Source organism: Rhinatrema bivittatum, chromosome 9, assembly GCF_901001135.1.
Source record: "Rhinatrema bivittatum chromosome 9, aRhiBiv1.1, whole genome shotgun sequence".
Classification (NCBI taxonomy): domain Eukaryota; kingdom Metazoa; phylum Chordata; class Amphibia; order Gymnophiona; family Rhinatrematidae; genus Rhinatrema; species Rhinatrema bivittatum.
Genome location: NC_042623.1, coordinates 63,715,666 through 63,741,098, shown reverse-complemented (window position 1 = coordinate 63,741,098; position 25,433 = coordinate 63,715,666). Strand labels below are relative to the sequence as shown.

At 46.5% G+C, this 25,433-nt stretch overlaps 1 protein-coding gene across 4 annotated transcripts in view; it reads right to left on the bottom strand.

Moving 5' to 3' along the window:
- The window catches only part of GRAMD4 (GRAM domain containing 4), a 210,480-nt gene that overhangs the window by 22,679 nt on the left and 162,368 nt on the right, over positions 1 to 25,433 (bottom strand). For all 4 annotated transcript variants that reach the window (XM_029617381.1, XM_029617380.1, XM_029617382.1 and 1 more), the window contains exons 14-15: positions 21,265 to 21,419; positions 19,145 to 19,292 (exon numbers count right to left, since the gene is read on the bottom strand). In XM_029617381.1, coding sequence (XP_029473241.1) covers positions 19,145 to 19,292; positions 21,265 to 21,419 — 303 coding nt within the window. The remainder of the gene's footprint in view (positions 1 to 19,144; positions 19,293 to 21,264; positions 21,420 to 25,433) is intronic.

The window sequence follows — 25,433 nt, the reverse complement described above, 5'->3', positions numbered from 1 at the left end:
CCAGGAGATCGCTCCAGGACCGCTCCTGGACCCCCGCTGGACTACCAGGGACTTTTGGCAGGTCTTGGGGGGGGGGGGGGTGTCAGGAGTTGTAGTAAATTAATTTTGGAGGTCTTGGGGGGCGTCAGGAGGGTGGGAGGTTTTGTTAGATTTTTACTTTTTTATTAAAGATTTGTCTGCGAGCCAGTTGCAGCCATCAAAAGAGCCACATCTGGCTCGCGAGCCATTGGTTCCCGACCCCTGCACTACAAACTATCTTTGGGACTGCGGTACAAAACTCACTGATGCCAAGGAAAGTGCACAGTGCAAAATATTACAAAGGACATTCCAAAGACAAAATAAGAAAAGGCAGAAGAAAAAGGCGGGAAATACAAAATTAACAATGTTTCACATTGTAACCACAAAAGGCAAACAAGCCCATTCAAAGAAGTAAAACACCATCATTCCAGACAGACCAGGAGCTTAAGTCAATCAAGGAAAAAGTAAAACATTTACAAAAGCAAGACTTCCTCTTTTACTGTGTTTTATTTTAGTATTTTGTACTCTTTTAAAACATCTCCTATATAGGGTAATGCCTTCATCTTGCCAGCAGATGGTGTGGGGGGAAAGGGAAGAATGCCAGGGTGCAGGGGAACCCTTTTCAACTCCCTACTGGGGCATGTGGTCTCATCTTAGAGAAAGCTGTGAAGAATGAAAGTGACAGGAGAAAAAGAGGCAAAAAACAAGAGAGGAAGCAAGGGCCTGGAAAGGATGAGGTAAATAGAATATGAAGGGGCAAAAGAGTTCCAATCAGAAAAACTGGAACCAGTCGGTAACCTCAGAGAGTCCTGGTTTTATCCCACAATGCCCAGAGATTTGTAGGGACTCTTTTCCCAAAGATTTAGTTCACAAATATGCTGGTCTAACACTAGTACTAGGATCAGCCAGCTGGTAAAGAAATAGGAATCCTACTAGCAATTCTCAAGCCTAAAAGAAAAGAGAGATGGACAGAAGGAAGATATAGTGAGCAGATCAAATTATGGAAAGATGACAAAGTAAAAAAAAAAAAAAAAGGGGGGGGCAGGAATTAGAAGAAAAATACTATAAGATAGGAGAAAGCGGAGAAAGTAAGACAAAAAAGGTAGAACATTTTTTATTCATTTCCTGATAATCAATTTGAAACCATGGCTACAAAAAACTGATTATGTAGCATTGACTACTAGCAAAATCTCTGATGTAAAATAGGCCCTGAAAGGCAGAGAGGATATCACCAGAGGTAAATACAGGACAACTGGTTCTTACCCTGCTAGTTTTCGTTCCTGGAATACCACAAATCAGTCCAGACAAGTGGGTTTTGCATGCCTACCAGCAGATGGAGGCAGAGAATAAAAACTTTTCAGGCACTGCTACACAGAGTGCCACCTGCAGTCCTTCACTATTGACCTGTACCCAAGCCAAGATGTCCAATCCAACAAACCCAAATAACTCTGAGTGAGCAAGACTCAAAGTTGGAGCCCCCTAAAACTAGGACCCCCTGACTCAAAACAAGGATTATAATAATTAGCAACTCTAAGGCAGTGTTTCCCAACCCTCTCCTGGAGGCACACCTAACCAGTCAGGTTTTCAGAATATCCATAATGAATATGCATGAGAGAGATTTGCATACATTGGAGACCCAGGGTATGCAAATCAATCTCATGCATATTTATTGCGGCAATCCTGAAAACCTGACCTGCTAGGTGTGCCTCCAGGAGAGGGTTGGGAAACACTGCTCTAAGGCATAACCTCTGTACAATCTTTAAAGTTGTTCTTAGTAATCTGAATATGATTACAAACTGCCTTAGCAACATCCAGAAGCAAGGAAGTCTTTAAAGAAAAACAAAAAAACAAAAAGGAATAGGTCTCTGGACTGAACTGTGGTATTCCAGGAACGAAAATTAGCAGGTAAAAAACAATTTTCCTTTTCTGCTCATACCCCAGATCAGTCCAGACAAGTGGGATGTACTGGACAGGAACTAGAAAGACCTGCGCGCAACAAATACTCCCCAAATGCAGACTCCTCTGGCGCCCGTACATCCAGGTGGTAGTGTTTGGTAAAAGTGTGAAGTAAAGACCACGTTGCCGCTCAACAAATTTCCTGCGAAGAATTCAGTTGACACTCCATCCTAGTAGAATTTGCTCGCAATCCCTCTGGAACCAACCAAACTTTACAGATACAGGCTGAACTTATTGCCTCCTTCAGCCATCTTGCAATCGTGCTCTTGGAAGCTTTACTTCCCTTCTTTGCTCCACTGAACAGGACAAAGAGGATCTGATCTCCGAAAGGCATTCCTGACCTTGAGATATCGCAATAGAATTTGCTGCACATACAATAAGTGAAACTCCTTCGCAAGTGGAGTATCGGGCGACAAATGTGGGAAGGCCAGCAGCTCCACCATCTGGCTGAGATGAAATGAGGAAACAACTTTGGGCAAAAAGGAAGGAACCGCACGTAACGATACACCATCCTCCAAAAAGGGAAAGGGTCTCTATAGAACAACGCTTGAAGCTCTGATATCCACCTAGCTGAGGAAATGGCAACCAAGAAAATGAACTTCAAGATAAGATCCTTCAAAGAAGCCATTCTAATTGGTTCAAAGGGAGGACCACAAAGAACTTGAAGGACCAGATTAAGGTTCCAGGCCGGACACATCCTCCGGATCAATGGGCGCAGATACTTCGCCCCCCTTCAGAAATGCATGGCATCCAGATGAGACGCCAAAGGTCTTCCCTTCAGCTTACCTCGAAGACAACCTGAGGCTGCACCTGAACTCAGAGGACATTATAGGCCAATCCCTTTGCTAACATGCTTTGCAAAAAAAGATAAAGCCTCAGGAACATCTACGTGCAATGGCTGTAGCCCATTCTGCAAACACAACGACTCACTCTCCAAACCTGGATATAAGCCAAAGAAGTGGAAGGCCTCCTTGCCTGAAGCAAAGTTGCAATCACCGGCTCTGAGTATCCTTTCAAGCAAAAAAACTTTGCCTTTTGAAAGCCAAGCTGCTAGACAAAAGCGATCTGCCCAGTCTGAAAAGATGGGTTACTGCTGCAACAACCTGTGCAGATGAAGCAAATGAATGAGACAGTCTATAGCGAGATGAACCAGATCTGCAAACCTGGCTGGTGTGGCCACTCTGGCGCCACGAGATATTCAATGAGATGCAATACTTAACCTACAAGAGGCCTCGGTGGGAATATGTACAGCAGAAGCTTTGTCAGCCACGGTTGAACCAGGGAATCAATGTCCTGGAGCCGACCTCCCTCCGGGACTGTAAAACCAATCTGCCTTTGCGTTTCCTGAAACTTCCTTGAGATCCAACTCCGGCCTGCTCCATCTGGCCTGTATAAGGGCAAAGGCCTCTGCTGACAACTCCCACTCCCCCGGATCCAGCTGTTGTCTGTTGAGATAGTCTGCTGCACATTGTCCATTCCAGCAAAATGAGACACCGCTACTCTCGATAGATGTCTCTCTGCCCAAATAAACAATTCCTGTGCCTCCTGCGCCACCAGACTCATTTCACCTTGACAATTGATATATGCCACAGTCGTTGCATTGTCCGAGAACACTCGTACTGTTCGTCCCTGAATAAGCAAAAGAAAGGTGAGAAAGGCTTTGCGAACACTTTAGTTTTCAACCGGTTGATCTGACCAGGACGCCTATGGTGACCACTGACCTTGGGCAGTTCATCCTTGACAAATTGCCCCCTAACCTCTGAGGCTGGCATCCTAGTCACCACCATCCAGCCCATTACTTCGACATCCATCCCTTTTCTCCAAATTGGGATGAGACAGCCACCATGAGAGACTGGGCCTGGCATCTCCCAGAAGCGGTAAAGGAAGCTGAATTCCTCTAAGAGTGGATTCCAACGGGATAAAAATGCCCTCTGGAGAGGTCCCATTTGAGCAAATGCCCATGGAACTAACACTGGGGTAGATGCCATAGAACCCAGGATCTGCAAACAGTCCCAGTTTTTGGGAACCAAAAGCCACAGAAGTCGAAGCACCTGAGCTTGCAACTTGACCACCCTCTCCATGGTCAGAAACACTTTCCCGACCTGGATATCGAATCGAGCTCCCAGATATTAGATTGACTGGGACGACACCAAGTGACACTTCGCCAGGTTCACCACCCAGCCTAACGATTGCAGCAGTTGCATTACATGCCGAATCGAATGATGACACTCCACTTCTGACTTTGCCCCAATGAGCCAATCATCCAAGTACGGGTGCATCAGAATTCCTTCCCTCCTGTGTGCCGCTGCCAGCACCACCATCACTTTTGTGAATGTCCGCAGTGCTGTCGCCAACCCAAAGGGAAGGGCCCAAAACTGGAAATGATCCCCTAGCACCATGAACCTTAGGAATCTTTGATGGTAGGCTTTTATGGTAATTTGCAGATAGGCCTCAGTCAAATCCAATGACGCCAAAAACTCTCCCTTGTGCACAGCTATCGCCGTCTGCAGCGTTTCCATCCAAAAGCGTGATACCTGGAGTGCCACATTGATTTTCTGTGGATCGAGAATGGGCTGAAAAGTCCACTCTTTCTTGGGAACCACAAAATACACTGAGTACCTCCCCAGTTCCCGCTCATGAGGGGGAACCAGAACAATTGCATTTAGGTGCTGTAACCACTGTAAAAAGTGTCCTGCACTGCCTCCCACTTGGCGAGGGAGGTGCAGCGGGAGAGCACACAGAATTTTTTCACCCACTCCAGAAGTCTAAGGCATGGCAGTCTCTTATCACCTCCAGAATCTACCGGTCTGACGTGATTCTAGTCCACTCCTCATATAACAGGAATAGCCTCCTGCTGATGGCTTCCAAGGAGGAGCGGACCAGCCTGCCTTCCTTGGCTAGCCTTACTTCCCGCAGCCCCTTTACAGAAAGGCCTATGCTGCCCCCGAAAGGACTGCTTGCCTTCTCAAGCCTTGCTTCTGTGCTGTAGGCAAAAATTCCTGTTGGATCAAAACCTCCTTGCATCTCGAAAACGAGTGCGTGGTGGAAAAGTCTTCTTGCCGATCTTCTTATCCATGGGTAATTTATTTCCCTTAGACTCCCCCAACAGCTTCCTCTCTGAACAGCAACTGTTCTTTAAAAGGGAAGTTACACAGCTATGCTTTAGACCACACCTCTGTTGACCAATTTCATAATTACAGGAGTCTCGACGCTAACAATGAAGAAACCATATTTTTGGTGAAAGTCTGGACCGTGCTGTATAGAGCTTTCGCCACATAGGCCACTTCCGCCTCCAAGCAGGCGGCCTGTGTGGCCTCACTCGCCACCCCCGAATCCTTCTCCTGTGCCTTCTGTACCCAACACAAGCAGGCTCTCTGCATCAAGATCCCACAGACCACCGCACCAAGGCTTAAGGCCGAGATCTCAAATGGTCTTTTCAACAGAATTTCCAGCTTTCGATCCTGGATATCCTTCAGAGAGGCCAAACCTGTCACTGGGATGGCCATCTGCTTGGTCACTGTAGACACAGCTGCATCTACCTTAGAAAGCTTCCAAAACTCCAAGGTTTGTTCCAGCAAGGGATATATCAGCCATAGTCCTGGCCACCTTAAGACCTGCCTCGGGAGATTCCCATTCCTGATCCACCTTCTTCGGTAAAGGAAAAGCCTTAGGTGGACCCCGTAGTCCATCCAATTCAGGGTTCACTCCCTCATTGTCAATCTTCCTTTGTGACCTTAATCCCCAACTCTTCCAACACCTGGGGAATTAGTGGCCGCAGTACCTCCTTACGGAACAATCTCACCACCCTAGGATTGTCCCCTTCTGCAACTAGGACATCCTCCATATCCTGCACATCCACTCCAAATACTGCAAAACTCAGCCGCCAGAATCCTAACAGGCAAAAACAAGAAGGAACATATAACCCCCACCCTTTTATCACTTCACTGGTTCCCAGTCAAATACCAAATAGAATACAAGACACTGACCATCACACACAAATTAATTCACAAAGATCATGCAAAACTGGGCTGAATTAAACATCACTCTCCATAAACCCAAACAAAACTTACGATCAAACAAAGGCCTCCTGACAGTCCCCTCCGTCAAATCTACACAACTCACAATTCGAGAAAGCTTTCTCCATCGCCAGCCCCAAACTTTGGAACACACTCCCGACTAACCTAAGGCTACAACCCAACCTAAAAACATTCAAGAAAGAACTGAAAACACTGCTGTTCACCAGAGCCTACCAAGACACACTTGAACAACCAAACCAGCCCCCCCACAACAAAAGACCTCCTAGACGACCGTAATCAAACAAACATCCCTCAAAACATTTCACCATAATAATCTAGTATCTCCCTCCCCCATCTTAATACTACTATCATTCTATTACCCAACTACGTAACTATACCAGAATGTACCTGCTCATGCTGCCCCAATGTACATTATGACGGCTTTAATACTGATGTAATAACTACTGTACCACTCGAATCTTTGTAAACCGTTATGATGGCGAAACCGAATGATGGTATATAAAACTCGATAAATAAATTAGCTAACGCGCTCACACGATCCTTCTCCAGATCAGTCCCAGGACCTCCCCCTACAGGTGATCTGTATCTTCTGCTTCGTCCAACATGCCCTCTTCTGTCACGCGACACATGACCCAGACCGAGAAGCCGAAGAATTCCCCCTAACCCCGACTGCTTAGCTGCTTAGGTGTCTTCTGAGGGGCAGAGCACTTAGTTCTTGCCTCCTTCTTAGCCAAATAGGCTTTATGGAGGATCAGGACAAAATCCAGAGAACTCTTCAGAATCATTGGACAGGTGATCCTGATCCACTTCACCCTGCTCTTCCTTCCTTTACCTGTCCTCAACAGGACACTGATCAACTGGAAACAGAAGGGGAGGGGAGTCCAGAGGCTCCCTTGCAGAGGCCTGACTTCTGACATATGGAGCTAAGATGGCCGCTGCCTCCTCCGACCCACCAGGGGTCTCCTGCACCAGGCTGGACAACCAGGTGGAACGACCACCACCTGCGAGTCCCATGGAGGTTCCTACTCCTCCGGAGACACAATCAGGGCAAAACACGGCTGCATCGAGGCATAATCGCCTCAGGCCGTAGCCCCGACAGTTTCCTGCGCTCAGGAGAAGCCATTAAGCCATGGTCAGTGCTAAAAATAGGCTCCTGCCTGATGAATCCCCCTGCCAGCACGGCAAAAAGCTCTGATGCTGTCCCAGCACCTAGCCCGCTGGTTGAATTGCTTTTGTCCCCTACTTACCTGACTCTTGCTGCCTGGCAAACATATTGCTCAGCCTTCACGTTTGCTTAACTCAATTATTGGGATTTTTTTTGTTTTTTTAAAAGCAACAGTACTCCAGAAGCACACACACAAGGGAAGGCAGAAAGAAAGAAAGAAAGAAACTGACTTCTCTGCTTCTGGACACTGGCAGCTGAGAGTGAAGGGGACCCAGAGGGAGTGAGGGAACCAGGAACCCTGGCTTTCCCTCCCCTCTAGAAGACAAGGGCAGAGCAAGATCACAGATAACCAACCCTTCCGCTCAACCTGATCTACCCAAGGGATGGCTCACGAAGGAACCTAACACCTCGAGGAGCCACTCTCTTCTTAGAAATCTCTCTTCCAATTTTAATTTTTTTTCTTTTTTAAGTATAGGATACGCTTTCAGTTTTGGTCTGTCTCCATCTGCTGGACAGGAGGCTTAACCCATGGTCTGGACTGATCCGGGTATGTACAGGGAAACTATTTTGTTTAGGTAAAAGAAAAAGGTGAAAATTGTAATCTCTAGGACCCCCTTCAAAGCCAACAGGAGAAAAAATCATAGGATTAGTACCATCAGCAATTCTTCACATTTTGGCTGACTACAGAGCTACAGTATTTTGTGCCAAGGAAGCCATGCTCAGGTCTTAGTTACAAGGCAGGCTGCTTTTGACACTAAAGTAATAAGTGTTCCAAACCAAATGGGGCAGTAGTCCAACAATTAAGAGTGAAAAGTGATGAGAAATTTAGGGGGAACTTAAAACAAATTGTAACTGGATGTTGTAGTACTCGATTTCCAGGACTATAACAACCCAGAACCTAAAATAATCTGTAGCCCCGAAATGATGGATCACATGAAAATGTCAGAAAATACTGTGTAAGAAAGTGGCAGTTCAATGCCTATGACAAGTCACTGTGGAGAGAAACTAGTGAACAGATGATGGCTATTTTAATTAAGTCATAAGACAAAAGTACAAGGAAAGAATGGTTTTCAAGGGTCATGATTTGGATGCACTGAACCAAATCACAGTGAACCTGGAAGATGTAGTAGGCCAGATTGACAGCCTGAAGAGTAGCAGATCATCTAAACCGGATGATATACACCCCAGGATTCTGAAAGAGCTAAAAAAGGAAATTTCAGACCTATTATTAATAAGTTGGAACCTATCATTAAATCAGCCATTGTACCTGAGGACTGAAGGTTGGCCAATGTAACCCCGATATTTAAAAATGGCACCAAGGGTAATCTGGGAAACTATAGACCAGTCAGCCTGACTTTAGTGCCGGAGAAAATCATGGAAACTATTCTAAAGATCAAACTCACAGAAAGCAGAGTTACTTGCCTGTAACAGGTGTTCTTCCAGGACAGCAGGATGTTAGTCCTCACAGATGGGTGACATCATCAGATGGAGCCCAGCAAGGGAATATTTTTGCACACTGAGCATGCCCAGTATGCCACTCTTCCCGCAGCCACGCGGGGTCCCCCCTTCAGTCTCGTATCAAAGCATAAAAGACTAGCGAAAAATAAGATAAAACGCAGACAAAATCAACACCGCAGGGAGGTGGATGGGTTTCCTGAAGACTTAGATCCTGCTGTCCTGGGAGAACACCTGCTACAGGTAAGCAACTCTGCTTTCTCCCAGGACAAGCAGGATGGCAGTCCTCACAGATGGGTGAATATCAAGCTGCAGGCTGCCCCCGGAACACACTGGGCCAACAGACACCCAACAACGTGCAACAGGCACAACAACAGGGTTGCTGAACCACATATTAGGCCCTAGGCAGGGTGAGTTGGGTTCTCACACTTGGAACATGTTACGGAGGACAGACTGGCCGAAGACACTGTCCTGTCTACCATCGTTGTCCAGACAGTAGTGAGCTGCGAACATGTGGAGGGAACTCCTAGTCGTGGCCTTGCAGATTTGAGCAATGGGGACTGCACAGAAGAGGGCCATCAATATTACCATGGATCTCACAGAGTGCGCTGTTATTTGGCCTCCGAGCGGAAGGCCCGCTTGCTCATAGCAGAAAGCGATACAGTCCGCCAACCAATTGGAGAGTCTTTTTGCCCACCACAACCCCAAGTCTTTTTTTGTCAAAGGAGATGAAGAGTTGGGTGGACTGCCTATGGGCTGCAGTGTGCTCCAGGTAAAAAGCGAGAGCAATCCAGGGTGTGCAGAGTCCGCTCACCTTGGTGGGAGTGTGGCCTCGGAAAGAAGGTGGGCAGCACAATGGACCGATTCAGATGGAAATCAGTCACCCCCTTAGGCAGGAACTTAGGATGAGTACGCAAACCACCCTGTCGTGGAAGAACCATGTATAAGATGGATAAGTCACCAGGGCCTGCAGCTCACTGACCTTGCGAGCGAAATTAATTGTCACCAGGAAGAGAACCTTCCAGGTGAGGTGTTTAAACTCACAGGAGTGCATAGGCTCAAATGGAGACAGCATGAGCCACACTAGCGATACGTTGAAGTCACAGGAGGCAAAGGAGGCTTCAATTGAAGTAAGCCTCTCATAAAACACCCCACTAAATGCTGCACAGATATCAGTGTGTCACCCACTCCTAGATGGTAGGTGCTGATGGCACTCAGGTGGAATCGGATCAAAGTAGTCTGCAACCCTGACTTTGAGAGACACCATAGATAGTCCAAGAGCTGAGGAGTGGGACAGGTGAAAGGGTCGAGATCCTGCTCCGCACACCAGACCAAGAACCTCCTCCACTTCAACTGGTAGGACTTACATGTGGAAGGCTTAAGAGAAACTTCCAGGACTTGTGAGACATTGTCTGAAAGGTCAAGGACTGTAACACTAGCCTTTCAACATCCAGGCCGTGAGGGCCTATGACTGGAGGTTCAGGTGGTGCAGCCTGCCCTGATCATGTGTGATGAGGTCAGAAGAGATGCCCAGGAATATGGGCTCCTGGACAGACAGGTACTGCATGATCGGAAACAGGATCTGTTGCGGCCAGTGCGGGCTATCAGGATCATGGAGCCTCTGTCTTGTTGGAGCTTCACGAGGATCTTGCCTATGAATGGAATCGGAAGATATGTGTACAGGAGACCCGCGCATTCCAGGTTTGGGTGAAGGCATCTATCCCTGTCATCCCTGCACAGAAGTAGAAGCGACTCACTTTGTGGTTCTGAGAGGATGTGAAAAGGTTCACGTCTAGCAGACCCCACCGTCAGAAGATCTTGTCCGCCACAGAGGGGTTGAAGTACCACTCGTGGGAGTGAAATGTCTGATTGAGGCGGTCTGCCCCAATATTCTTTGTCCCTGCCAGGTATACTGTTCGAAGGAGCATGGCCCGTGATAGGGCCCAGGCCCAAATCTGCGCTGTTTCCTGGCAGAGGAGATAGGAACCTGTGCCCCCGTTTGTTCACGTACCACATGGCCACTTGGTTGTCCGTTGGTATCAAGACAACCTTGTGGGACAGGGGGTCTTGGAATGCATAGAGGGCATACTGCATCGCCCGGAGTTCCAGGAAATTTATTTGGCAACTCGCCTCAGGCTCCAACCACACCATCTGCGTGTGGAGGCCTTCAACAAGGGCACCCCAGCCGATGTTGGAGGCATCTGTGGTAAGGAACATCTGAGCAGGAGGGGGCTGAAATGGAAGTCCCTTGCTCAGGTTGGCTTCTTGTGCCCACCAGGTGAGGGAGACCTGGAACAGCTCGGTTATCCAGACCAGTACGGAGAGTTCCTGAGTGGCTTCGTGCCACTGGGAACGCAAGATCCACTGCATCATTCTCATGGCAGCCATGTGGCCCAGTAGCCACAAAAGCAGGTGAGCAGAGGCAGTCCGTCGGTGATGAATGGACCAGGTTAGGCACGCCAGGGTTGCCACCCGATCGCTGGGGAGGAATGCCCTTGGCCACTGTAGTGTCCAGGTCAGCTCCAATGAAGCTGAGCTGCTGGGACGGCGTCAGCTGGAATTTTGGATACCTGATAAGAAACCCCAGTGATTGGAGCACTCCGACTGTTGAGTGCAGGGCCCCAAGGGTTCCCTCCCTTGAGGGACTCCTGATGAGCCAGTCGTCTAGATATGGGAACACATGCACCCCCTTCCGGCACCGATTTGCTCCCACCACCGCCAAGCACTTGGTGAAGACCCGGGGTGCGGAGGCAAGGCTGAAAGGTAGAACCCTGTATTGAAAATGCCGCTGGCCTACCACGAAGCGCAGGAATTTCCAATTGGGTGGAAATATGGCTGTGTGTGCATAGGCATCCTGCAAATCGAGAGAGCAGAGCCAATCCCCCTGACGAAGAAGTAGGATTAAGGTGCCCAATGAGACCACCTTGAACCGCTCTAGCCTCAGGAACTTGTTTAAGGCTCGGAGGTGGAGGAGGAGCGAGGGAGACTAACTGTCTGGTGATTTTAAGCGACGGAGAGAGCGAGGTGAGCTACTTACTGCAATCTCTTTACCAGCTGATACCCGCTGAATCCCGAAGTTTGCTCACAGTAATTTCATTAATCGCTGCACGCCGACGTCATCTAGGGGCGACTGACTCCTGCATAAAAGCCAGCCCCCTTTGGCGCATCGTCGCCGTCCCGGCGCATCGCCTACAGGGAGGGCGACCATGTTGGAATTGTGTTTGGAAGAACTGATTTCAACAAAATCGACTTGAACTGTGAGTTAGAACTATTTATCTACGTTTTCCTTTCTCCCTTGCTCTAAACCTCCATCCACCACTAGGAGTAAATAAATAAGGAAGGTGAAGTGTTGGAAGTTTTGAGAACTGTGAATATATTACCTAGCAATTTATGCCTCACACTAAGAGGAAGGCTAGGATTAGGGAGATAACAACCTCATCTCCCAATCCCTAAGCCTATCCAAACACAGATATCATCTTTCTACTCACCAGCATCTGTAAAAGAGCCGGTGGATTTGGCTGCTGGGGATTCTGCCACGGAGCGGGTGGTAGAACCCATGACCGAAACATCTCTAACACCCGGCGCCCCTAAGACTCCTCCTCCTCCACAGATATTTACTTCTGATAATGATTTACCTAATTCTTTCCTTGAATTAGAAGGAGAAGGAGACCTGGCCAAAGCGGGCCAAACTGGATCCATAATCTCTGAGGGTAATCAAGTGTATATAGGAGAAACAGAAGAGATAACAATGAGCTCTATTTGGTCAGCTTTAAAATCGCTGGAAGCAGCTATAGTAAAATTGACTCAATCCACTGAATCAACAAATCAACGTTTCATGAAAATTGAGACTGTGATATCAAAAATTGATGGTAAACAACAAGAAATGGATATGAGGATAAATAATCTACAGTGTAGTTCTCAAAAAATTGCTAAAATAGAAATTGTGTATGACAAAAGGCTTGAGACAATTGAAAACTCATTGCGTTATTTGAACCTGAGAGTTCTCAATTTCCCAAGACATGACATGATTACACCGAGAGATATGTTCAAAGAATATCTTAATGCTGTATTAAAAATGCCAGAGAATGCCATCCCTCCTATAACAAAAATATATTATGTGGAAAGAAAACAGAAAGGTGTAAAATCATGAGAATAAGATCATAGAACCACAATTAAATATTTCAGAATTAATTGAGTCATCCTTAGAAACAGACATATTAACTAGAGCTACATTGTATGTATCCTTTGTATTTCCAGCTGATAGGGATGCAATACTTCGCATGTTCATGAGAAGTAGGTTGGAGAAATTTCATGGGGCCCCCATATGGATTTATCCAGATTTATCTCGCCAAACACAGATAAGAAGGAAGAAATTCCTTGAAATGAAAAATGAGGTAGAACGTATGGGAGGGAAAATGCTTGTAAGGTTTCCGTGTAAATGCGAAGTTATGTGCCAAAATCAGAAATTTATTTTTTATGATATTACCCAATTGAGAGTATTTTTGGATTCACGAGCCCAAGATGCTTCGGCTATGGGTTTAGAGGCATAAAAAGAATAGTAAGATGCTACCTTATTTTTTCAATTGTTAAGTTTCCTTAAATCCGCTTGATTTCCTCAGTTAAAAACTCCTAGTGGATTACTTGTTAAAATTATGTAGATACTAAATGCTTATTTCTCAAAGTTAATGATTGCTAATGAGTATATGATTTATTATTAATGTATCTCTAACTATTATCTGTTTATTGAATATAGCATAAATAAAAAAATTTTTAAAAAAAGGCTCGGAGGTCGAGGATGGGACGGAGGTCACCTGTTCTTTTTGGAATGAGAAAGTACCTGGAGTAGAACTCCCGGCCTGTTGGGGGCAGGGAACCGGTTTGACGGCTTTTGATCGCAACAGGGCTGAAAGTTCCAACTCGAGGGTCACCATATGCTCCACAAGGCTCCACCCCGGTGAGGTGCTGCCAGCGATAGCCCCATTTCACGATGGTTAACACCCATGGGTCGGTGGTGATGGGGGTCCAGCAGTTTGTAAACAGGCATAGCCAGCCCCCAACCGGTGGGTCAGGACCTGTGGGCACTGGGGTTAGGCTGCTGCTTTCTCTGCACCAGTCAAAATCCCGCTGCAGGGCCGGGCTAGGGTACCCGCTGTTAGTGTGGATGGCCCTTTGGGGGAGCCCAAGCCAGACGAGCTCACGAGGCGGGAGGATAATCTCTGTTACCTATAGAAAGGTTTCCTGGAGTCTTGACGCAGCGCCAGAGGTACTGGCAGACAGTTGGCACAGGGTTTTGTGGTGGTCCTTTATCTGGGCCACTACGTCTCAGATCTTATCCCTGAACATGTTTTCTCCTGTGCACAGGAGATCGGCCAGCTTCTCCTGGACTTCAGTGCAGAGGTCGGAGGCCTTAAGGCAGGCCCAGCGCCGGGCACTAATATCGGCCGCAGACACCCTTGTCGCCGTCTCAAATATGTCATAGGCCGTTCGCACTTCATGCTCGACCGGCCTCGAACCCCTTCTGTATGATGGACTCCAAGCCTTCCTGGAACTGCTGCAGGAGACGTTCTGCGAGCTCCTGGACTTGATTCCAGAGGTTACAATTGTACTGATTCATGTACAACTGATACGCCACTATTCGGGCAATAAGCATCACCCCCCTGGAAGACTTTGCAGCCTAGGGCATCCAAGGCCCTTTGATCCTTCCCTGGAGGAGCAGAGGAGTGTGTGTGGGCCCTTCTGGCATTCTTGAGAGCAGATTCCACTATGACGGACTGGTGTGGGAGATGTCTCTTCTGGATGCTCAGGGTCTGTTGCACTAAATAAATGGCGTCCATCTTCCGGTTGACTGGAGCGACGGAGCCTGGGTGCTTCCATAGTGGGTAGAGGACATGAAGGAGAACCCCCATGTTCAGGGATAGCCACCACCTCCTTCAGGACGTCAACAAATTGGAAAACCTCCAACAATTTATGGTTGGTGCCCTCTTCAGTCAGAAGCTGAAAGGGTATGGCCTTCGCCATCGCCTGAACAAAACTGGCAAAAGGACAAGTCCTCCGAGGGTGAGCTGCGTCTCTCGTCCGGAGGTGAAGGCTCTGACGGGAGAGCATCCGAGGTCTCCAAGGAAAATTTGGAAGAATCATCGCCCCATGGGTCATAAGGGGCCTCCTCCTCACCACCGACCCGTTTGGGCTAAGGAGGAACTCCGAACACTGGGTCCTGGAGTACCGGCATCAATGGCCTGTCAGGGGGCCTCCATGCCGGCCACTTGGGCACTGGGACCATCGAGGGCCTTGGTGGACCTGGAGGCTCTGGGGCACCCGATGGCCCAAGACTGGGCTCAGGCACAGACGGCACTGCCTGCGGTGGCAGGCACAGAGCCGCATCCTTTTCCTACGAGGAACATGGAATCGGGATAGTATTGGAGAGTAGAACCGGTGGTGGATGGGGCACCAGAGGACCTCCGGGCACTGGCAAGGCACCAAGCAGCACGTCCAGCCTCTCTACAAGGGGCGCCAACATCCAGGGTGCTGGCTCCGGTGAGGCCCCGTAGGGGACAGAGCACTGCCTGCTGGACCATGCGATCCAACTCCTCCCGAAATTCAGGTGTAGTGAGCACCGATGAGGGAGAAGGCAGATAGGGTGTAACTGGCACCTCCACCAGGGTCTGTGGAGGTTCGGTACCCGACACCGAGATTGGTAGGGAATGCCCTGGACTACCGGGCCTGGAGGAAGATGGGGCGTTCTCGCCTTGGGGCCACTTCGGAGGGAGTTCTGCTGAGGCCGGTGCCCATCCGCTATCGGTGACGGCACCATGTGGCAATGACTGTCAGTGCCGGTGTTGGTGCTTCCCTCGGTGCTTAGCCCGGTCCTTCTCTGGCGCAGAGGAAGACAATCCCGAGTCCTTGGATTGGCCAGAGTCAGTGAGGGGCGATTCCCCGCACCTTTTTCATCGCAGTGGGGCACCAAGAGCGACAGCCCTAAGTCAGAACGATCCACCTGGCTTGACATCCCCGGAGCCGATGGAACTGATTGTCGGGAACCAAACAAGTGCTCCATCTTATCCAGGCAGGCCCACCGGCCTTTGGGGGTCATCTGAGTGCAATTGGTGCACCGACAAACATCGTGGGAAGGCCCCAGACAGAGGACGCAAATGTGCGGGGCCGTAATGGACATGGTCCGCGGACACTGAGGGCACTTCCTGAAGCCGGTCACCATCGAAAAAAGACGATGCGCAGCTGGTGGCCAGCAGCCACCAGGTGGGGAAGACACTTGGGAACAGACTACAACAACAACTCGGAAAATGTACCTACCGAATGCCGGAGGAACTGACTTGCGAAGGGGAACCCCGGAGCGGGAAGTAACGGTGAAAAACAAATGATTTCTTCTGTGTATGAAAAAGAGTTGAAGAGCTCAAAAAACCAGCGAGGCAACAGCACCTCGGAAAAAAGGAGACTGAAAGGGGACCCCACATGGCTGCGGGGATATTGGATTGCTGGGCATGTTCAGTGTGCCAGTCATAATTTCTAGAAACTTACCAGGCCTACTACCGCAGAGTGGGCATCACTCCAGTCTCGGTGCAGCCCTTAATGGGGTGCTTCACGAGAGGCTTACTACAACTGAAGCCTCCTGAGTTCTCCTGTTGTGGCCTAGGAAATCAACAGGAGTGCTGGTGTGGCTCATGGGGCCTCAGTTTGAGACCCTGTGCTCTGCGAGTTCAAGCATCTCACCTGGAAGGTCATCTTCCTACTGGCAGTTACTTCTGCTCGCAGAGTCAGTGAGCTGCAGGCCCTAGTGACGTATTCGTCTTACATGAGGTTCTTCCACAACAGGGTGGTGCTACGCTCCCATCTTAAATTCCTCCCTAAGGTAGTGACTGACTTCCATCTAAATCAGTCCATCGTGTTTCCCACTTTTTTCCCCCGAGGCCACACTCTAATCCAGGTGAGCAGGCTCTGCATACCTTGGACTGCAAGCGTGCACTCGCTTTTTATTTAGAGCGCATCGCAGCCCACATGCAGTCCACCCAACTCTTTGTATCCTTTGACAAAAATAGACTTGGAATTGTGGTGGGCTGCAGATCCTCTCCAATTGGTTGGAGGACTGTATTGCTTTCTGCTACCAGCAGAGGGCCATGGCAGCATCAGTGGCGCACTTCCGGGCACTCCCTATTGCCGAAATCTGCAAGGCCGCTTCGTGGAGTTCCCTCCACACCTTTGCAGACAATTGCTGCCTAGATAAGGACAGTCGACAGAACAGAGTCTTTGGCCAGTCTGTCCTTCATAACTTATTTACAATATGAGAACCCAACTCTCCCTATTTAGGGCCCAGTATGTGGTTCAGATTGCCCCCACTGTTGCCAACAGCACCCCTGTTGATGTGCCTGTTGCACGTTATTGGTTGCTTGTTGGCCTACAATGTTCTGGGGACAGCCTGCAGCTTGGTATTAACCCATCTGTGAGGACTACCATCCTGCTTGTCCAGGGAGAAAGCAGAGTTGCTTACCTATAACAGGTGTTCTCCCAGGACAGCAGGATGTTAGTCCTCACGAAACCCACCCGCCACCCCACGGAGTTGGTTTCGCCTGCGTTTTATTTTATTTTTCATTTGTATTTTTTCTCTGCTTTGAAATGAGACTGAAGGGGGACCCCGTGTGGCCACAGGGTTAGTGGTATGCTGGGCATGCTCAGTGTGCCAGTCAAAGTTCAGAAACTTTGACAAGTCTTCTGAGACAAGGCTGCATCTGATGATGTCACCCATCTGTGAGGACTAACATCCTTCTGTCCTGGGAGAATACCTGTTACAGGTAAGCAACTCTGCTATCCTACTCTCAGTTTCTTGTCTTTTAACCAGTTTGTAATCCACAAAAGGACATTGCCTCCTATCCCATGACTTTGTAGTTTTCTTAGAAGCCTCTCATGACTGACTTTGTCAAATACCTTCTGAAAATCCAAATACACTATATCTACTGGTTCACCTTCAAGCATATGTTTATTAACCATTTCAAAACAAATGAAGCAGATTTGTGAGGCAAGACTTCCCTTGGGTAAATTCATGCTGTGTTCCATTAAACCATGTCTTTCTATATGCTCTGTGACTTTGATCTTTAGAATAATTTCCACTACTTTTCCTGGCACTAAAGTCAGACTCACCAGTCTGTAGTTTCCCAGATCACCCCTGGAGCCCTTTTTAAATATTGGGATTACATTGGCCACCCTCCAGTCTTCAGGTACAATGGATGAGTTTAATGATAGGTTACAAATTTTAACTAATAGATATGAAATTTCATTTTTGAATCCTGGGGTGCACAACATCTGGTCCAGGTGATTTGCTACTCTTTAGTTTGTCCATCTGGCCCACTACATTTTCTAGGTTCACAATGATTTGGTTCAGTTCATCTGGCTCATCACCCTTGAAAACCATCTCCGGAACCGGTATCTCCCCTAAATCCTCATTAGTTAATACAGAAGCAAAGGGCAAGATAAATTACCTTAAATTCTTCCCATGTATGTATGCCTGCTTCCCAACCCCCTTGTGAAGGCACACATACGGGCCGATTCAGTAAAGTCCGCGGGAGAGCGGATGAACACCCACTCGCCTGTGCACGTGATGCAGTATTTAAATTAGGTCCGGCGGTAGAAACGAGCAAAAGGAGCGGCGGTTGTCACCGGGTTTGACAGCCGATGCTCAATTTTGCCGGTGTCTGTTCTCGAGCCCGCTGACAGCCAAGGGCTCGGAAACCGGACACCGACAAAATTGAGCGTCCGGTTTTTGACCTGACAGCCGCCAGCCCATTTCAAAATTTTTTTTTTCTTTTTTTTACTCTTCGGGACCTCCGACTTAATATCGCCATGATATTAAGTCGGAGGGTGCACAGAAAAGCACTATTAGGTGCTATTAGGTGCCGCGGGTTGGACGTGCGTTTTCCGCCCCTTACTGAATATAAGGGGTAAGGGAAAACGCGTGTCCAAGGGCAGGTTAACAGTGCGCTCCGTCGGAGCGCACTGTACTGTATCGGCCTGATAGTTTTTGGGATTGCCAGAATGAATATGCATGAGATAGATTTACATACCCTGCGCGTCTTCAATGAATGCAAATCTATCTCATGCATAATCATTATGGATATCCCAATTGGTTAGGTGTGCCTTCAGGAGAGGGTTGAAAACACTGATCTTTGTAGCAGAGGATATCATTCAGTTAATTTGCATTACAACTACAAAATTAGGGATAGTACACCGGATAGCTATCACACCTTCTTCCATTCTCTATCAGTCACCCCCTGCTGATGACTGAACCAGGTCATGGGTTAGAAAGGCCTTTTGTCTGCAATACAAGGAGCATCCATCAGCTGTCCCTCTCAGATCCTAATACATATGATTTTCCAAGACACAACCACACACCAACTCTCCTGATGCATGCACAATGTATCAAGCTTTTGCCAAGCCACAAAACCACTGAAGGACATTACACTTGCTCCAAAAGACTTTTTTTTTTTTTTTTTTTAAAGAGTGCAGCTACCTGGCAAAGGCCGTTCGGTTTCTGAAAGGTTAAAGATTTCATGGAAATTCCCCTTTTTGGTACTGTGGTAACGTCCCCCTTCTTCTTCTTTACTTACTCCCACCGGAGCACCAGAGACCACATTACTCCTCGATGATGCCATCTGAACCTGTGAAAATGGGAGCTGGACATAGTGAAGTAAGTTCACTCTGACAGGATTAGTCATCGGCTAACCCCATACCTCTTCCCTAATGAAAACACAGCTTTTGGAATAAAAATAAGAAAAGCATTGACATCTACAGTTTTAATTTTGGCAAATTTCAAAATGATATCTGATGCACAGCATATACCTGTTAGAGACATGACCCTGACAATATTCTATTCTCCAAATCAAAATAAGGAGATAGCAAACTACATTGCTCTTTAAGCCAGTCACACTAATCTCTTCAGTCTATACACCACATCAAAAGTTTGCAGCTTTGCACACAAGAAAATGCCTTAGATAAATTAGACTATTTTATCACTGCAGACATGTCAAAATTCATTTACTATTATAAACTCCACAGCAGGCTGTTTAATCAAAAACCAAGCGGCTGGTATGTGAAATTTAGTATTTAAGAGATAAAGGAAAACAAAACAAAAAAAACATTGAAAACAGATGTAAGTAAATAAAAAGAGAAATTAAAAACAAAACAAAACACATTAAGAACACAAATTTGAAATTAAAAAAAAAAGTTATTTCTACACTAAAATCCATACCTTTTCATGCCCTGGCAGCTAGCAGGAAAAGAAATGACAAACAGAAATGTGACAGCGACCAAAGAAAAAAAGTGAAATTAATTGAACAGCATTAAATACAGAGGGGCAGATGCAATTATGTGTGCGAAAAGTCAGCACCCGCTTTTTTAATGCACTCATGGCGCCCGTAAGGGGGGCGCCATGCAATATGGAAATTAGGGGGGTCACGCTAGGAAGGAGGCGCTAGGGCCGCTTGTGTTTATCGGCAGCCATTTTCATTACTGGCAGATGGCCAGTTATGAAAACCGATGCCGAGTTTACCGGCGACGGTCTTCCGAGTTATTTTATTTTTTTTTTTTTTTACTTTAAAGTTTTTTCTGCTTTTCTGTACTTCTTTTCAATGTGCTCAGCTATTAACGCCTGCTCCAGGCAGGCATTAGCGATAAATGTGTGTCTGAGACATGTGATGTGCGCGTTAAATAGGCGCTAATCCCCCTATTGCATTAGGGGGTGGATTAGCGCCTATTTATCCCGTGTCCGACTGCGGGTTAAACAATGCCCTCAGCTGAGCACACTGTATTGCATCGGCCCCAGAGAAAGACAGAAAAGGGAAACAAGCCGCAATATCTTAAGTACACCACAAGGGACAATACGCCGGTGGAGTCTCATTGTTTTTGCCTTTTACCAACCGTGTGTCAGGAAAATTTATTTTCCAATTATGCACAGCAATTTGGATATTCCGAGGCTCCCACTCTCAGGAAAGCAGCAGACCATGGCAGCACATGTTCACTTGTTTAGAATTTTGCTCGGTTCTTTTCTTTTTACCTGATGCTGGGAGCTGGTATTTCCTGATACAAAATGTACTGGTTGCGATGTGGAAGCTTCTAATCTATCCAATCCTAAGAAGCCACCAAGAAAAATCCCAAGGAGGATATTGGCAGCATCACTTGAAATTCTTTTTTGTGTGTTGATATACTTATTGAATTCATGAGAATTATGTCTCCTCTCCCCCCCCCCCCCCCCGTTTCCCGCAATTATCATCTCATCTAGGAGAATACTGCTACCATATTGTATAACACACTATCTAATGATACAACAAAATACATGTTGCAATTAAAACATCAATGATACCTAATATTTTCCAATCTATTATACATTTGGGCTGCAAAAGCTTCATATTTATACATAAAAATGTATTGATATATTTTATATTTTAATGTATTCATTCCCTATCAAATAATAATCTCTTGAATGTGATGGGGCCTGCCTCACAAACAGCTCTCTTTCCATTCTGCCTCTATGGAGGATAAAGAGTTGAGTAAATCAGGCCCTAATGTACTTCTGTCACTGAAAAAAAACAGACTCCACAATGGAGATGAAAAAAGAAAGAGATCTGAATTTACCCGTCTTGACACCATAACATTAGTTCTCTCTTTAAGCTGTGGATCCGTAGGCAAATTTGTCCAGATGATGTAAGGTGTATCGTACTTAGCTCGAAGCCTTGGGCAACGTTTGAAGACATAATCAATAAGGAAGAACTTGATTCCAGCGTAAAGCCCTAAACAGTTAAAAGAACAGAATTATCTCTCTCAATGATAATGCTGAAGACACTTATCTAATACAGCTGTACACAGACTGGATATTTTGTCAAAGGAAACAGAAGGGGAAATTACTACTTACCTGATAATTTCCTTTACTTTAGCGAAGACAGGTTAATCCACATCAATGGGTTATACACCTCTACCAGCATATGGAGCTGGAGCAAAGCTGATGTAATGGTATATTATACCCCTGCTCTGACATCAGCCCTCCAGTATTCTCTGCAAAAGCCAACTGAACAATACATGAACATAACTATTAGACAATTCAAGCACTCAGGTAACAGGAAAATACTAAGCTCAGACAAGGAATCTAGGGACTGGATCTGTCATGTATCAATAATCCCTGGAAACGCAGCCACACAGGAGGACAATAGCACCATCATCCGGCAGCCAAGGGCAGGAATGTGAATTAACCTGTTTTCACTAAAGAAAAGGAAATTATCAGGTAAGTAGTAATTTCTCCTTTCTTAGCATTCAGACAGGTCAATCTATACCAGCAGGGTGTACCAAAGCTACTTCCAAACAGGGCTTGAGGTTGCCCGCAGTCTGATCAACACCACACGCACAAAGGCTGTGGCCTCCTGGGTCTGCACATCCAGGTGGTAATGCCTGAAAAAAGTATTTAAAGAGGACCACATTGCTTCTCGGTAAGTCTTGACAGGAGACAACAATCAAATCTCCGCCCATGACACTGCCTGAGCCCTAGTGAAATCAACCCTAACCTGACTCAGCATCCACATACATGGCAGTGATAACTTCCTTAATCCAGCAAGCAGGGCTGGCGGAACCACTAGGCGAGCTAGGCTTGTGCCTAGCTCGCCTAGTGGTTCCGCCAGCCCCTATCATGTGACAGGGGTCAACCAATGGCACCGGTAGCCCCTGTCACATGGTAGGGGCTGAAGGCCACCGGCGCCATTTTGCTTAGTGGCAGCCGAGGCCCCGGGAGCAGCAGATCGCTCCCGGGACCTCCGCTGGACCACTAGGGGGGTGTCGGGAGGGTGGCACTGGCGGGGCGGCAGGGCGAGTCGATAGCTGGCTGCCTGCCTGCCGTGGCGCCCCCTAAGTCTCGGCGCTGATCTTCTTTCTGTGAGTGTGTGTGTATATGAGAAAGGAATCTGCCAGTTTAAAAAAATGAAATATTATAATAAACATACCTGAACTTTTGAAAAGTTGGATGAAAGATAAAATTACTAAATTTTAAGCATCCTGGAAAATAAAATTTAACTTAAAGTGGGTAGAGTCAAATACTAAAGCAAAAAAAATTAAAGTATTTAAAATGTTCATCTCAGCAAAATCACAAATTTAAGATACTGATGCCAGGTGGGGTTTGGTTTGTTTTTTTTTGAAGCATAATTTAAGCATGAAGACTAGAATCTGAAATGGTTTTGCTTTTAGAAAATGTATATTTTTAAATGACTAAGACTGGAATCTTCCCATTTAAAAGGGAAGCCGACTAAGGATATCTTTCTGTTCCATATCTCCCACATGAATAATCATACGACTGATAGTTTGAAGAAAGACACTTGCTTTATTGCCTGGAAGCATAAAACAAGAGAAGCTGTACTGTGTGGGTGGCTGTCTCTTGGGAGGACAGAACCTGAAGGAAGGGTGTCATTTCGCCTTTTGATAGGAATGTGATTTTCTTATTTAACGGTTGGGAGCATCACTTTCACTTTTAGTAAAAGTGAAAAATGCTGCAAGTCTGAAAGCAAAGTGCTTCTGTGAGAGTGTAATATGTATGTGAGACAGGGAGGGTGCTTCGTGTATGTGAGACAGGGAGGGTGCTTCTGTATGTGTGTGGTGTATATGTGAGTCAGGGAGGGTGCTTCTGTGCGTCAATGTGTGTGCACGAGAGAGATGGAGCATGTTTTTGGCTGGCTTGTGGCTGTGAGAGAGGGCATGTGTGTGATTGAGCCTGTTTGTAAGTGAGATAGAACATGTTTCTATCATACATGGACTTATTTGTACTTGTTTTGTTCTATGTCATTAGAATGTAAAGCTAGTTGCTGAATTATTGTTTATTGTAAACCGAGGTGATGTTTATAACGTGCCACGGTATATAAAAAATTTCTAAATAAATAAATAAATGTGTGTGATTGAGAGCTTGTGTGTAAGTGAAATAGAGCATGTGTGTGATTGAAAGCCTGTGTGTAAGTAAGAGAGAGCGAGAGCATGTGTGATTGAGAGAGACTGACCAGAGAGGTGACGTGTGTATGTGTGAGAAAGGCTGATCAGGGAGATGACTGGTGTGTGTGTGAGAGAGAGAGAGAGACTGGTTGGGGAGAGATTGGTGTGTGAGAGACAGAAACTGGTCCTGAGGGTGTGACTGGTGTGTGTGTGTGTGTGTGAGAGAGAGAGAAGAGACTGGTTGTGGTCCCTAAGGAAGAGGACTGTGAGGACAGTTTCAGCAGCTACTACTGCTTCTGGTATGGCCTGCAAGGGAAAGGAGTAGGAGAACTGCTGGAGAGGGTAAGTAAAGGTGGCTTTTTAAGTTCATTTTTCTTGACTGACTACCATTTTAATTATTGGGTAGTATGTGATGTGTCTGCTGTTTGAAATATTTTATTGGTGTTTGGTAAAGCTTTCAAAATTTGCATGAGTCTTTAATTATTGGATATTCTATTCATCAGCTGTTTTGAAATTATTTTATTAGTATGATTTTATAATTATGATTAATGATTTATATATCTTTATTTTATTGATTTGTTTCACGAGGAATGGTGAAATTTTTGTTTTTCCATTGTTACACTGTATAGAGTCTGGCGTGATGCGTTTTACAGTTCAGTTTTGTCTGCACATTTCTATTTATACTTTATGGGGCTTTATTCTGTATTTGGTGATGGTTTGTGTTCTGTATCAAAGACTGAGATAAAGCATTCTTTTAACATGTGGTTTCTCTGTAGGGATCTGTAGTAGCTTGGCCTGTTCTGTTTTCCTGATAGGAGGTGTATTGATATTTTAGATTCTGGTGTAATATTTGTAGTATTCTTTTTCATAGGTGGGGTTGTTATTTGTTGAGTGTTGGCAGACAGTACTGTGTTGATTCGGGAGGACCATGCCGAATTATATCATAATAGGTATGATGCCATATGAATTCCAAGATGCAAAGTTTTCTTGTTGGCATCACAACAGTGCATGAAATTATCACAACAACTTGTATATTAATTTTACCTCAGAATGTCATTTTTCATGTAAAATATGTTATAAATGCATAATTTAAAATTGTGTATGGGGAGAGGGTGCCAGACTGTAAGGTTTGCCTAGGGTGCCTAATACCCTTGCACTGGCCCTGCCAGCAAGCTATCGTAGCCCATGACGCCAGCTCACCCCGTTTACTCCCATCGTGGAGTAGTAACAACCAGTCCATTTTCCTGAGAGGTTTAGAAACCTCCAAATACTTCATGATATGCCGCTTGACATCCAAGGTCCGTAACAGGTGATATTCTCCACATCTCCCTCCCTGTCCAGTGTTGGCAGGGAAATTGAATGATTCAAGTGAACATCCAAGACCACCTTTGGCAAAAGACGGAACAGTTCGCACCAAGTCTCAAACAATCGCCAAACCTGAACACAGGCTAAGGAAGTGGAGAACTTTGACGCTCAAAGCAAGGTGGAAATTGCAGCAGCGGAGTATCCATGCTTCAGCAACTGAGCCCTCTCAAAGGCCATATCGTAAGACAAAAGAGAGTCAGATCTTCATGAAGAATACGACCCTGCCGCAGCAGATCCCTGTGGGCCAGTAAACAGAGAGGAGAGTCCACCAGGAGCCTCCGTGGATCTGCATACCATGGCCTCATGGGCTAATCTGGCGCCACCAGAAGCACCATCTCAATGTATCTCTCGATCCTCCAAATCACTCTGCCCAAAATAGGCCATGGGGGAAAGGTATTTAGAAACTTGCCTTCTGGCCACTCCTGCACGAGTGCATCAATGCCCAAAGACTTCAGATTTCTCCTGCGACTGAACCAGCA